Here is a 15052-nt window from a genome sequence, read left to right on the forward strand (position 1 = left end):
AACTATGTTGGGGTCGGCTTCCAGTCTAACCGGATTCAGCTGAGTACCAGTGTGCCACAAGGAGCGACTGCCTATCTGAAATCCTCAACACAGTTACCCGGGCAACCCGATGCCCCTAGGCAAGTCTGGTTGTCAGACTTACTGGCTTCTGACTACCCGTAACGACTGCCTAAGATGTTCAATGACAGCCTTGCTTATAATCTTACTAATATTATGAATTGGCTATTGCTTGCGGTTTCACCCGCGTTTCATATGAACTTCTTTCCGTACATGGATAAAATATAGCCTATGTTACTCGGGAAGAGTGAGAGAATTTTTCAAATCAGTTCAGTAGTTTCGTAGTCTTTGGGGTATAATGTCTGACAACCAGTCTTACGAGTATTGGGTTGTTCAGGGTTGAGGAGCTCAGATAGGCAGTCGCTCCATATGGCACACTGGTACTCAGCTGCATCCGGTTAGACTGGAAGCCGACCACAAGGAAACGGCTAGCCAGATGATGAATCACCAGCCTTTAAATCATGCAGTATTGTACCTACCGACCCGTCTGATCAATTTATCACTGTCTACAAAGAACGGTCGGGATCGAAGCATAGATAATATCATTGTTCGGGCCCTACCTTTTGTAGGAATTCATCGTTTTTTGTACAGACTTACCGCGTTTGACTTTTGGTATGAATGATATATTTAAGCATGTAGGTAGGTTATTTTTTTTTACTTTTGAAGTTTGTGTTTGTTAAAACTGTTTTTTTTTTGTGACAGTAGGATCATTAATATATTCTAGTTTAGACATATAAACAGTTGTATCTACTGAATAGTTTGCTAAAATACCTATGTTTAACAAATAAATATTTCTGACTCTGACAATATGTAGAGTTTGCTTAACCCGTTCAGTATGTTGATGGGTGATCATGACCACTTTCTTAGTAGAAAAAGGAATATTTGACACTTATTACAGACTAGCTTTCACCAACGGGTCTATCCGCGTCCCGTAGTAACTACTTCGTGCACCCGGCTAAATAATATCACAAAGCCTTCCTAAATAAACGGGCTATTTAACATTGAAATAATTTATCTAATCGGTCTATTAGTTCCTAAGATTAGCACGTTAAAGCAAACATACTCTTCATCTATATAATATTAATACAGATTATCTCTTAAAACTCAATAGATAGGTAGCCAAGTCAGACTATCCATAAGTCAGACGAAATTTCAGACTGTCTAAAACCATACCTATTACCTACAGCTTATCAAATCTAAAGTTAAGATCTAGTCAATAATTTAGACAATAGATTTACTTCGGTTTAATATTCCCCACAATGCCTCGTGGTTGTGTCCACCCACGTGAAGTTAGCTCGTAAATATAGTATTGTAGGTACATAGCTTCCGTGTTCACTGAATTTCGTTAGAGTAGTTAATGTATAGTTCTTTAGAAATTTTACTTTTAAAGAAATACAGCCTTATTACAAAAACTTAAACATCTGTTGAACATTTGTCTAAAAAAGTGTGGCTGCAAAACGGAAATTATTTCAACGTCATAATCTGATATTTTTATTTGACAGACGTTTCAAAGTTTTTGTAGTAAGGCTGTATTTCTTTAATAATATTTCTAAAGAACTATACATTAAATATGCCAACAAAATTCATATAGATGTTTAGGGTTCAGGAATTCTAAGGCTATGTTCACACTGGACGTTATATTCGCAGTTAACGTCTACTAGTGGCGCATAGAATTTGAATGCGTTTTTTAAATGAAATCTCAAAAAGGAGGAGGTTCTTTATTAGGATGTTTGTATTTTATATATATTTGTCGGCATATCTCCATCGTTTACCAACTGATTTGCAAAATTCTTTTTTTTTGTACTTATTCCCAAATGGTCCTATTGTCATCAAGTAGAGGGGTTGACAAATATGCTTATCACTGGAAAGTTAAAAATAAAAACTATTTACAAAAAGAAACCGTCGTAAAAATTCTAAAAACAAAAAAAAAAAACTGTTTGTCGTATCGGTCTAGAAGTCGGCAACCTAAATGTATAAACAGGGTCGTACTAGGAGATTTTCCGAACGGTTTTTGAAAGTTACTACTTACGCTTAGATTCCATGATTTTAAAGCGGGTAACTGACGTTTATATTATCGGTGAAAATGAGCTTTAATATGTCTGTGGTGCCAATTTGCTGGGGAGTTTGTTCCACCACTTCTTTTTCCCAGCAAAAACACATCGGAAGTGGTGAAGGGCGGGCGTTTTGGGGACTGTCTTTGGTAAATTTGACGTTCAAAAAGTGCTGATTTTCAGCCTACTTTGAATTAATGACTTTTGATTGAATGAGTATAAGAAAAATATCAAACGTAGAAGTAACACTTTACGATAATGCTACAAAAATTTCATAGAATTCCAATCAAGCATTACTGTAATTGATAAACAAACGAACAAAACTTTCACATATTTCTATACAGGATACATAATTTTATTAATTAATATTTTCTTTTAATTGCCTACCCAATAAGTAAGTTATTTTGACTTGAACTTTCTACTTGTTAATGTCGATGACATGACTGTTTGGTACAAAAGGTATTACACCGTTTTTTTCGAAGTTGGTTAAGTGTTGTACTTGACATTTATTTCAAGTAACTGTTTTTATCATGATGTGCATTGGTTATGTCTCGTTTTTTTATTTCGAGCAAATGTGATCTTTATTTTGTGCGAAAGTGACTTTGTCAGTCTGTCGGGCTTTCAAGCGAAAACTGCTTAACTGATTATAATTTTTGGTACAACTCAGATAGTCTGAAGCCTGAAAAAGGATATGGGCTACTGGTTATAAATCTTCATTATACGTACTAGCTTCCGGCTGCGTACTGAGGGAACTCTTTCCTGCACCCGGATAAAAACTGGCCATAATGCCAAATCCAATGAAATCTGTAACATACAGATAAGATAAGCTTCATCAAAACCCATCCAGCAGTTTTTGCATGAGACAGAAACAAACATCTAAACATACAAATGGCGTTTACAATAATTTGTAACATAATAGGATCACTAAATATATCCAAAAATGGCGACCAATCACAATCCTAGCCTCGGATTGTCGCTTACCCTCTTGACCCGGACCCGGATATGAATTAAATACAAACAATAAGGTTTTGAGCGCACGGAGTTACAATCGTGGGGTACCTATCTTATTTCTTGTGTCATTGTGCAAGTTTTGCAGTAGAACAAGTTATCTAACAAAAACGAATATTACTTCTTATAAAGGTACATTTTTTATCAGTCGTGGTGGCCCAGTGGGTAAAGAACCTACCTCTCAAGTATGAAGGTTTGGGTTCGATTCCAGGTCAGGCAACTAACAATGCAACTTTTTTAAGTAAGTTTGTATGTACTTTCTAAGTATATCTTGGGTGCCAATGACTGTGTTTCGGATGGCACGTTAAACTGTAGGTCCCGGCTGTCATTGAACATCCTCGGCAGTCGTTACGGGTAGTTAGAAGCCAGTAAGTCTGTCACCAGTCTAACCAAGGGGTATTGCGTTGCCCGGGTAACTAGATTGAAGAGGTCAGAAAGGCAGTCGCTCCTTGTAAAGCACTGGTACTCAGCTGCATCCGATTAGACTGGAAACCGACTCTAACGTAGTTGGGAAAAGACTAAGCAGATGAAGAAATATTTTTTCATATCGTTGCAAGCAATTATAAAATGTAACTTTAATATGCCACATATTATTGCCCAGACTTGAAATACCGCATTCCCCTACACAGTGCCACTTAGTATCGATTGTGAATCTACTCGAGATGTATCGTTTCGTCGAATCGATTGATCAGTATTGTGATCCGAACGATTTTGTCTGCAGCTGCGATCTCTATTCGATGGAACTGCAAACATTTGATGTTACCGATTTCTATATTTCTTTGATTGGCTCAAATACTTTGTTGAGTCGTGATTTAGAGAAAAAAAAAACAAAAATGTACATAGAAATTTTACTATAACTATGTATATGGTACCTATATGGTACTGTAGTCCTTCTCCATTTGAAAGCAGTGGGACGATAAAAAGGCTGTTACTGTAACTATACATTGGTAGTAGGTCTAGGCTGTTCTCATATAAAGAGATCAGCCAGCTGTGCAGAACATATTTTGCTTGGACACGGGTGCACTCACTATTCCTTCACTCTCATAGCGCGATGCGACGACAATCCGACACCACCGGACTGAGATGGTATATAATGTAGGACACCTACCTAGAAAGCCATGCTTAAAAAATAAACTATCTTCCGCCTGCGGTTTCGCCCGTATCCTGTGGGAACTACCGAAGTACTTTGCGCCTCATGGTAAAAGTAGCCTGCAACCTTTCTCGATAATTTGACTGTCTAACACTGCAAATATTCTTCCATTGAACCTAGATTGGAGTAGATTGAAACCCTGTGTATCCTAGAGAATAGATTTTATCTGATCTTAAACTATCTGACTTCTATAATATACCCAAAACCTTCTCATAAGTCTGACCAATACTATGCTGATATAAATCGGCTCAGCCAAATCGTGCCTAAACATACATACTCTTTTATGAAGTTGATCAATAATGAGAAGTCACCAAAAGAATTTAGTCGAAAAACACATCTGAATTCTGTCTAACCGCTTGTCTTACAGTCTTACTTTTATTTTACAAACTTGACAACCGGTAGTTCCAAGCGTCAATAAGCTGGTATTTTTAAATAATTCTTAATGTCATAAAAATATTGATCGGCGGCCATATTGTATGCAAAAAAACGTCTCCTGTCACTGTCACTCATTTTTATCGTTAAATCTAAAAACTGGTTTGTTGTATGTAAAAAGAATTAATTTTGTTTTAATTTTTTGGGTTATCTGCCTAGCCTTTTCCTTTGTTGGAGTCGGATCTTTGTCTGACTAAGTACCAGCCTTTTTTAACTATGTTGGGGTCGGCTTCCAGTCTAAACGATGCAGCTGAGTACCAATGTGCCACAAGGAGCGACAGCCTATCTGATCTCCTCAACCCAGTTACCTAGCAACCTAATACTTTTAGGTAAGACTGGTATCAGACTTACTGGCTTCAGACTACCCGTAACGACTGCCAAAGATGTTCAAACGACAGCTGGGACTTGGTCAACAAGGAAACGAATAAATCAAAAGTCATTTCTAAAACAGTTGTTTAGGCCCAAATCAGTATGGTTACAAATTTATTTAAAGAGAGTTTTTTTTTTATAAAAAAAGGGTCGTTTCTTGTCCCCGAGTTGTGTCGAACAAAATTCCTACAAACTGACATGAGAAAAAAAAGGTAAATACGGTGAAGCGTGTTTGATTAAGAAGTAAAGGGTTCCGTAGGTTTTTTTTAGATAATTATACTTTTTTGTTTTTTTTTTGAATGGAGTTAAAGAATGTAGAGTATTGATGCGATTATTTTTTAAATACATTTAGAAAGAAAATAGACTAATATTTTTTTCTCTATTATGAATTTCACTTGGCTAGTCAGATGCATTCTGTTACCAAGAAAAATATTTTTAATTTATAAAGGTTTTTCGTATTTTCCAAAGATTATTTAATAAACACATCAGGTACCTTAAAAAATACAGATATAACTAACTACGTTGGGTTAACAACCATCTTAAACTATTTTGCCTCGCCGAGTAACATAACCATTACTTAAGTAGGTTCCTATCATAATATCGTCTTACAAAAAACCCTTAATTAACTACAAATCTTTAAAAAGACCTTATTAACGATTACAAACCGAAACTAACAAGTAACATCTTTTCAAAAAAACATTCATTGACAATCCCAACCCCGATTCGATTCACACACGAAAATCTCTACCATTTCAAAAAAATACCTTTTTAGGGTTCCGTACCCAAAGGGTAAAACGGGACAATATTGTTTTCGCTTCTCTGTCCGTCCGTCCGTCCGTCTGTCACCAGGCTGTATTTCATGAACCGTGATAGTTAGAGAGCTGAAATTTTCACAGATGATGTATTTCTGTTGCCGCTATAACAACAAATACTGAAAACTAGAATAGAATAAATATTTTGGGGGGCGCCCATACAACAAACGTGATTTTTTTGCTCATTTTTGCTCTGTTACGGAACCTTTTGTGCGCGAGTTCGACTCGCACTGGGCCGATTTTTTTAATTCTACAATTTGCTTAGGCCACCCCCTGGCATCACTATGACTATTAAAAAAAAACGTCCAAACAAGGTGTATCGAATTAAATTTAGCCACTGTACGGATCTCTAAATTGAGCGCAAGAAAAAAACATAAAAAAATAACTCTTCGACGTTGGTCGTTCACAAAAAAACGTCTTGTTAAGGTATATGTGTTTCTTAGAGCATTTTAATAACTGGAACCGTCAAAAGTCAAGTCATTTATTGAACCTTGGTTCATTAGATTAGCACTTTTCCATGTTAAAATAATGTTAGAGTATCACACTTTTTTCTCGCACTATTGAAAACCAATACATTATTAAAATCAAGCCTACTTTTGTGATCAAAATTGAAAATATTATGTATTCAATAATCATTTATTGAATGAATAATACACTATTATATTTTATTTATTGAACTAATAATGTCTATTATAAAATTTTTGTTTTCAAAAAGACAAAATTACAAACTGTACTAAAAAACGGCCAGACACATAGCTTAATTTCAATAAGACATATTTAGCTTAGCAACTAAAATAAATATAAACTTTACTTAGGTCCACATGTAGATAGGGACTTAGTATGGTCGACGGGTGGTCTTATTATCTTTCCCTGAGGGAATCACGACAGTGGCGTATCCAGTAGGTTATATGATCTAAGATGTTTTCAATGGATATATTTATATTGGTTCCCGCTGATTTCGGTATGCGAGCCCAAATAGAAATAGCCTATTTTTGATTTTGAGTCATTTTGAAAAATTGTATTTGATTTTATGATGGTAGGTATGTAACTTTGATAACGTCCGGATACAATGGATTCTTAGGTCAGACCTGCTTTTTAAAATACATTAAAAAACAACCTTACTACAAAAATTGAAACATCTGTTGAACACTTGTTTAAAAAAACTGTAACAGCAAAACGGACCTTTTTTCAAAGTCATAATCTGTCATTTTTTTGACAAGTGTTGAACAGACGTATAAAAGTTTTTGTGGTACAATGGAATTTCAAACATTCGTATATTCGTACCTATATAAAATACTAGGTAGCCTTTTTCGTGCGATTTTACTCGCGTCCTGCAAAAGTAACTGGGACTATCTAATACTGAAAGAATTTTTCAAATCGGATCAGTAGTCCCCGAGATTAACGCGTTCAAACACAACTTAATTCTTCTTCATATTTATTTGTTTTAAAACAAACTAATATTTTTAAAAGGGGGCGTGATTTTTAACCAAGTTTTGTGACAATTGTCAGTTAAAAAGAAACAATACTCTTTAAACCTCACAGTTAAATCGGAAGGTTAAAGATAATTGTAGGTTTAAAACCCGCCCACAGTACGGTTAACCCGCCCACAGTTTACACAGTTAGTTATTTAGTAATCATTCAGTCAGTTAATGTTTTTTTGAGAATATAAACACCTTTTTTATTATAAATTGTTAGGTAGAAGTGTTAAGTGTTTTATTTTTTATTTACTAATCCGCGCTAATGTAATAAAAAGGTTTTTTTTTATTTGCTTGTGACTCCGAAGCTACTGAACCGATTTGATAAATTCTTTCACTGTTGGAAAGCTACACTATTCCCGAGTAACATAGGCTATATTTTATCCCGGTACGGGCAGTAGTTCCCACAGGACGCGAGTGAGAGCACGCGCGGAAGCTAGTCGACTTATAAAAACGATTATAGTGTTTTGATTTAACCCAAACACTGAAATAACTACCTCTCCAAGCTTTCATTCAATCTTTAGTCAAATTTCTTGTAATTAACTCAAATTTTTTCTTTGTTACAGTAACTAAAACCATGCCAGCAGTTGAAGAATAAAGAGCAACAACTAAAAAAACAATTGAAAAATGGACAAAACAAAAGAAGAATTCAATCCCACTCAATCTTTTAACGAAAGAATACCAACATTAAAAGATATCAATGTAAAGGAAAAGATAAACACTATGAGTACTATAGATTTCAGAAATAGACCGTATGTAATATACAACGACTTTAGTACTAAAAAGAATTACAGAAAAGAAGTAACTTACTGTTTTCTAAGTGTAATTCTAAGTTTTATCTTTGGTCTAGCAATAGGGATAGTAGTAATGAGTGGACAATACGAAGGAAAAATACTAGTAAAAGATAGATCAATACCTCGAGATATCAGCACAGTTAAACCAGAAATTAAGACAGAAAAGAACAAATTTTTAGCCGTATCTTTCACAGGACAGGAGAATAAGTACAATAAAGATATATATCCAAAAGGATTGACAGAAGTTATGAAGGATATCTTAAAGGACACGAAAAGTGATAGACATGCAATTGTTCTGAATAAGACTTTCATACCAGATGGAGCGACAGTTCTGTATGACAATGTGTACTGGGGACCTCAGATCGAAGATGCCATGCCTCAAGGGTACGGAGACAGTTCTTCAGAAATCTGGGAGAAGTACATAGATGATGCTGAAGTGGTGAAGATGGAGCCTGGATGTGGGAGAATGCAGAACCGGCTAGTCACTTTCAAGGATGGGGTGCAAGCTTGTGTCAGATACAGGCAAAACACAGACCAGATTCAAGGAGAAATATTCAGTTTCTACGTAGGAAGATTGTTAAATCTGACGAATCTAGCCCCTTCTGTTATTAGAATCGTTGATTTGAAAGATAGGCTTTGGAAAAATGTGGCAAACGATATAGCTAGTGCCCAATGGAGTAGTAATAGGGCTGTAGTGTTAACACAGTACATACCCAGTCTAGAATCCGCGTCAATACCTGATATATTCAGACCTACAAACAGACATCTGAATAAACTAGACATACTTAAAATGTCACTCAGAGAAAATGATACAGATATTTCTAAACAGCTTCTATTAGACAAGTTAAGAGTAAAAGAATTGAAATTGAAACAGGAACAACAGAATTTCAGCCATATTGATTTGAAACTTAACAAGAAGACTGTAGATAGATTTTTGGAACTAGCTCAGTGGTCAGACTTGATCATTTTTGATTATTTGACAGCCAATTTGGATCGGATAGTCAATAACCTTTTCAATTACCAATGGAATGTCAATATAATGGACGGTCCTGCTCATAATTTAGCTAAGAAAATGGATAGTGGACTTCTAATCTTCCTAGACAATGAATCAGGACTCTTACACGGGTATAGACTTTTGAAGAAGTATAATGTCTATCATAGTTTAATGTTAGACAATTTGTGTGTCTTCAGAAAAAGGACTATAGACTCTATGAAAAAGCTTTACAGTTTAAAATCAATTGGCTCGCTATTGAGTGATATGTTCCATAAAAAGAATTCGGTGATCATTAGGGATATTCTTCCTTCTCTGCCGGAGAAGAATTCTAAGATTCTAATTGAAAGAATAGGTAAAGTTTTGAATCAAGTTGAAAAATGTGAAATGAGTTTTAGATAGCACTCTTTTTCTTGTGAACTCGCACTGAAAACTGACAGTAATAAAATCAGTTTTACAAATTGTCATTATTGGTTCAATAAATAATAGTAGTGTATTATTATTTCAATAAAAGATTATTGAATAAATAAATAAATATTGTATTTTCAATTATGATCACAAAAATTATTGATTTTAATATTGTATTGGTTTTCGTTAGTGCGAGAAAAAAGTGTGATACTCTAACATTATTTTGATGCCAAATAATAATTATTATTTATTGTAAAAACTATACGATTAGTTGTAATAAATAAATGAATGTGCCAGTTGATATTGTTAGATCGAAAAAATATATTTTATTAAGAAAATCTTTTGTATTGTATGGACTGAATTACACTGAAATAACATTTTATAATGTTCAAATAAAGAGTTTTTATTCATTATATTATTTTATTGAAATAATAATCTGCTTTTTTATAAAAAAATATAAGACGATTATAAACTTGTATCCAAGTGAGAAAAGCATATTTTTTCGATCTAACAACGAATATCGTGATATTTTCTAGATAGGTAACTTTTTAATTTTGTATAAATAAATAAATATGTATATTATTAACAATAATTTATTCGATAAATGTGGACTAATAATATTTTCAAGCGAAGAAAAATTCAGAAAATATGTGAAAGAAATCAAACTGCCCATACTTATGTACTTTTTCACTTTTATAATAAAAATAAATATAGTCTTTTCGGTAATTTCTTAATTTAAAACGTGATTGTTTTTTTTTTCAAATTAAGGACAAGCTTTAAATAAAATGAATGTTTTTTGTAAATAATTTGTAAAAATGTATGTACCTACAAATAAAATGAAAATAAATTGAAATTCAAATAATAATGTGTGTGTTTTGTCTGTTTTCCCTGTACAAGCAAGAAAACTCTTGCGAGATTTTCAATACAAATATTTATTTAGAAAAACAACTAAGATTCGAGTAGGTATCTGTCTGAAATATTTGAATAAATGCATTTTACTAAGTGTATATGAAATATGGATAGTACACATAGGTACCAAAATCTCTGAAATGGCTGAATCGCTTTGGATGGGTCTTTTACTGGTAGGCGGCTGATTAACCAAACTCTCTTTGGACGCGGGTAAAACAGCGGGGAATAGCTAGTCAGTAAATAATTCAACAACTTTAAAGGTTCAAAAGAATGCACTATTGCTGACAAAAAAGAAAATACCAAAAGATACTTAAATGTTTTGAAGAGCTTAGTACTTATTAGTTTGTAGACAAAACTGAAATTCCAAAGAAACATTTTATCTCAATCGGGTCTTTATGGTGCCTGCGTAATACGTAAAACAATACCAACGTCTCAAACACTGAAATTCCACAACTAAGATTGAATTCAGGAATCTATAAGCATTCCAGGATGTGACCGGTATACCAGACCAGCCAAGAATCAGGTAAGTAAGGAGTAAGTATACCTATAACAAGTATAAAGAAAATTGCTGAGAAAACTTAACTGACTTTTTAAACCTGAAATCATTTTCAAATATTCCTAAGAGAAATCAGCCAAACAAACTCTTCAAATTTATAATATGAGCATAGGTATACCTATAGTTACTTCCCCATCATATGCATAGTCTAGTTAAGCCTAGCCATTTCTGTGTTGGGGTTGCCTTCCAGTCTAATTGGATGCAGTCTAACTGCATACCAGTCTGCCTTATGAAGCGACTGAATATTTGACCTCCTCAACCCTATTACCCGGGCAACCCAATACCCCGTGGTAAGACTGGTTGTCACATTTTCTGGCTGCTAACTACCCGTAACGACTGCCAAAGATGTTCAAATGACAGCCGGGACCCACCAATGTAACGTGCCTTCCGAACCACGGAGGAACTCGTCATCATCGACCCGTATGGCTGTCACTTAGCCATGAGCCCCCTCCTCTTTACTTTTATAACCCAATATTGAATTAATAAATTCTAAGCTTCTGGGCAACTCGCAAAAAAGGTATTAATACCTACATATTTTGACATATTTGACAGCTGTCAAAATTTTACTCATGGGATTATGAAAAGCTCATATTATGGAGATTATTATCGGTTCCCCGGGGTTCCACCTGCGTCCCGAGGGAACTACTTCTCGCATCTGGATAAAAGGTAGCCTATGTCCTTTCTCAGGCTCTAGACTACCCTATGTCCTTTATCACTCTAGGTACCCTAAGTATTTATTATAGGTATCTAGGTACCTTTCATTAACCCACTGAACCGATTCAGTAGTTTTGGCGTGAAAGCTAGAAACTCTTTTTTAATGGGAAATCATCAAATGACCCCTCCCGCCATGGGTGCAGCGTGAGGAAAACCCATCATGTTCCTTCTTAAGCCCTTTATGTACCAGCGCCGCGGTAATGAGCGCGAACAATCCCACAGTCCAAGCCAGAAAGTCTAACCACTAGTTTTACCAAAAGGGGGACTGTCGGATCAAAATTGTGACTATTTCAACTTGTACCTATAAAAAAGTAGTAGTATATATCTATCCATTATATAGTTGAAGAGTTTGTTTGTTTGATCGCTTTAACCTCAAGAACTAATGGTAAATGGTGATTAAAAAAAAAAAAATAGTACTTATTTAAAAAGCTCATCATGTGCCTATTATGAAACTGAAGAGATTGTTAAATCGTTCTTACCTCAAGAATTTCTGGCATGAATTAAAAATAATTTCTAGTCTTACAAACCTCATTTACCGACGAAGATGAAAGGTGACTCTCATCCAAGTGCGCAAAATTGTTCCCACAGAATACGAGCAAAACCTTTAGAAACAGCTTGTTATTCAAAATTACAAGTAAACAATTATCCAAATCACCAAACATTGCCAAATTAAAATACCCCCATCACATTTTTGAGATAAGCACCACATTAAAAAAAGCTTGACCGTTTGGTATTATGAAGGTGACGTACAGACATACAGTTTTCGATAACGCTGTGTAGTTATGTCCTTTCAGACGTGTATACTTTACTACGGGCACTTAAGAAGGTGGGTGACCGATTACATGAGTATTTATGGTAAAAGTGATCCAGATTTTCGATATGGGTTCGGTAGGTAAAAGTAGATGTGATTTTGGGGAAAGAGTGTAATAAGTTGAGGTGTGATGATGAAATCAAGTCAATGTCATTCTTATAGTAATTGAATAAAATAACATCGTATTTTGATATCCTAACCAAATCTACAAGGAAACATTTTATCAACCGATTTATAAAAACTTCCCAAAAGGAGAAGGTTCTCAATTCGGTGCATTTTCGTCTGCGTCCGGAACTACTGAATACATTTGAAAACTCTTGGGAAGCTTTTTTTATACGGGGGAGGGAAGTAGTTTCCACAGGATGTGCGTAAAACCGTTTTCGTTAATTTCTCTATTTCGGCTCTCAGCTTTTAAAAATCCGAACCAAATTCAGTTATTGTTCGATAATAAAACTTACTACTAATGATTTCATTTATCTTCTGGGTCCACCAGCCAATTACAACCCCAACACATTATATTAAAAAAGACGATTAAATAATAAAAAAAAAAGTGCGGTACCTATGTTTTCATTTTAAAATACCTAAGGGTTTTTCAACACCGCTCACGGGCTCCTAAAGGTTCACCACTAGGACACAGCCTAATGGCAGGCGCATTAAATAAAAAACGATACCTTATGAATCATCCGTTATCAGAATCTTAAGGCTTTTTGATAAGTGCCACTCAAAGAGTTAATATGTAGACCCGACATGCCGACAAACGTTTGTACCTATGGCTGGTTTTATGCCTACTTTTATTGCAAGGTGAAATAAGTGAGGGATTTAAAGTGGTCATTAATGTAAGCATAGGGTTATTTCCGCGATTTCACCTGCGACGATTCTGCCAGCAATTACACCAGCTTCCCGAGGGAATTATTTCCAGCACATGGATAAAAAGAGCCTATATAATTATGTTATACTAGCCTCTGCACGCGGTTTTTACGCGCATCCCGTGGGAACCTCTACATGAACCCGGATAAAAAGTAGCGTATAGCCTTCCTCGATAAATGGGCTATCTAACACTGAAAGAATTTTTCAAATCGGACCAGTAGTTCCTGAGATTAGCGCGTTCAAACAAACAAACAAATCCTTCAGCTTTATAATATTAGTATAGATTATTCTGATATGTCGGCTATATTAAATACAAGTGTCATCAAAGTCCATTCAGTAGTTTTTGCGTGAAAAGTAGGGAAACATAGTTTTATTAAATCATACATTGTAATTGTAATTGGGTCCTCTTGAGAAAATAAATGATCCAAATACTCTACAAAATAGGTTGTTGTATCGATTCAAAAGGAAAAATACCTCAATAGTCAACTCGTTTACCTAGGGACCGAGGGGTTGGCCCTCATCCATTGAGCGATTAACGTAAACCCAATCAAGGCAAATAATAGCTTGGTTGGACTGTTAAAAAGACTACTTATATTACCAGTGCTTCAAAAATATAAGAACAATATTTTTCCAAAGAAAAGATCATGCCTATATGTATAATGGCGTCCACGGTCGATTTCGGCCACGGCGGCTGATGATCACTTAAGGAGATCAGCCAGCTGCGCAGGACATATTATAGTGCACGAGCATTTGCGCAGACACAGGTGCACTCACTATTCCTTCACCCTCGTAGCCCGATGGGACGGCAATCCGACACGACCGGAAAGAGATCAGGCGCAGGACCGACATTTACGTGCTCTCCGATGCACGGGTGAATCAATCACCAACTTCTAGTCTGCTACGGGCTGCTTTGTGAAAGTTTAAGAAAACCCACAAAGCGATTTCGGCCCGACCCTATATAATGCCAACTTAAAATAGGCATAATACTAAACTCAAAACAGTCTCCTCTACAAATACTTACTCTATGCACCAATCCACTTGCTTGGAGGTCCAGTAAGTGACGACCGTGCCACTAAAGCTTAGTAAACTGCCACCCGGTATATTGATACACTAAATACCTGTGTACCATCATCTGGCTAGCCGTTTCCTTAGAGGAGTCTTTGAAAGAAAAAAGTCGTGGTGGCCTAGTGGGTAAAGAACCAACCCCACAAGTATGAGTGTGGTCGATTCCAGGTCAGGCAAGTACCAATGCAACTTTTCTAAGTTTGTATGTACTTTCTAAGTATATCTTAGACACCAATTAGTGTGTTTCGGATGGCACGTTAAACTATAGGTCCCGGCTGTCATTAAACATCCTTGGTAGTCGTTACGGAACCAAAGGATATTAGGCTGCCCTGGTAACTTTGAGTAGGTCAGATAGGGGGGCAGTCGCTGATTGTGGCACACTGGTACTCAGCTACATCCGGTTAGACTGGAAGCCGACCCCAACATAGTTGGGAAAAGGGCTCGGAGGATGGATGGTGCTTTAAAATGTTTGAACACTACGTGTATGTCTGTGACACCATAGCTCTGAAACAAATAAATCGACTTCCACACGGCTTTTTTTAGTTGAATGCTGTTTTTTTAGCAGGGATTCTTAGGAATTTGA

The 15052-nt window shown here is 35.7% G+C and overlaps 1 protein-coding gene across 1 annotated transcript in view; it reads left to right on the top strand.

The window, feature by feature from the left end:
* The window catches only part of LOC124643760 (extracellular serine/threonine protein kinase four-jointed), a 30026-nt gene extending 20068 nt beyond the window's left edge, over positions 1-9958 (top strand). Inside the window, exon 2 of the mRNA XM_047182833.1 lies at positions 7921-9958. Coding sequence (XP_047038789.1) covers positions 7982-9541 — 1560 coding nt within the window. The 5' untranslated portion in view covers positions 7921-7981 and the 3' untranslated portion in view covers positions 9542-9958. The remainder of the gene's footprint in view (positions 1-7920) is intronic.
* Positions 9959-15052: the final 5094 nt, after the last annotated feature.

Source organism: Helicoverpa zea, chromosome 28, assembly GCF_022581195.2.
Source record: "Helicoverpa zea isolate HzStark_Cry1AcR chromosome 28, ilHelZeax1.1, whole genome shotgun sequence".
NCBI lineage: Eukaryota > Metazoa > Arthropoda > Insecta > Lepidoptera > Noctuidae > Helicoverpa > Helicoverpa zea.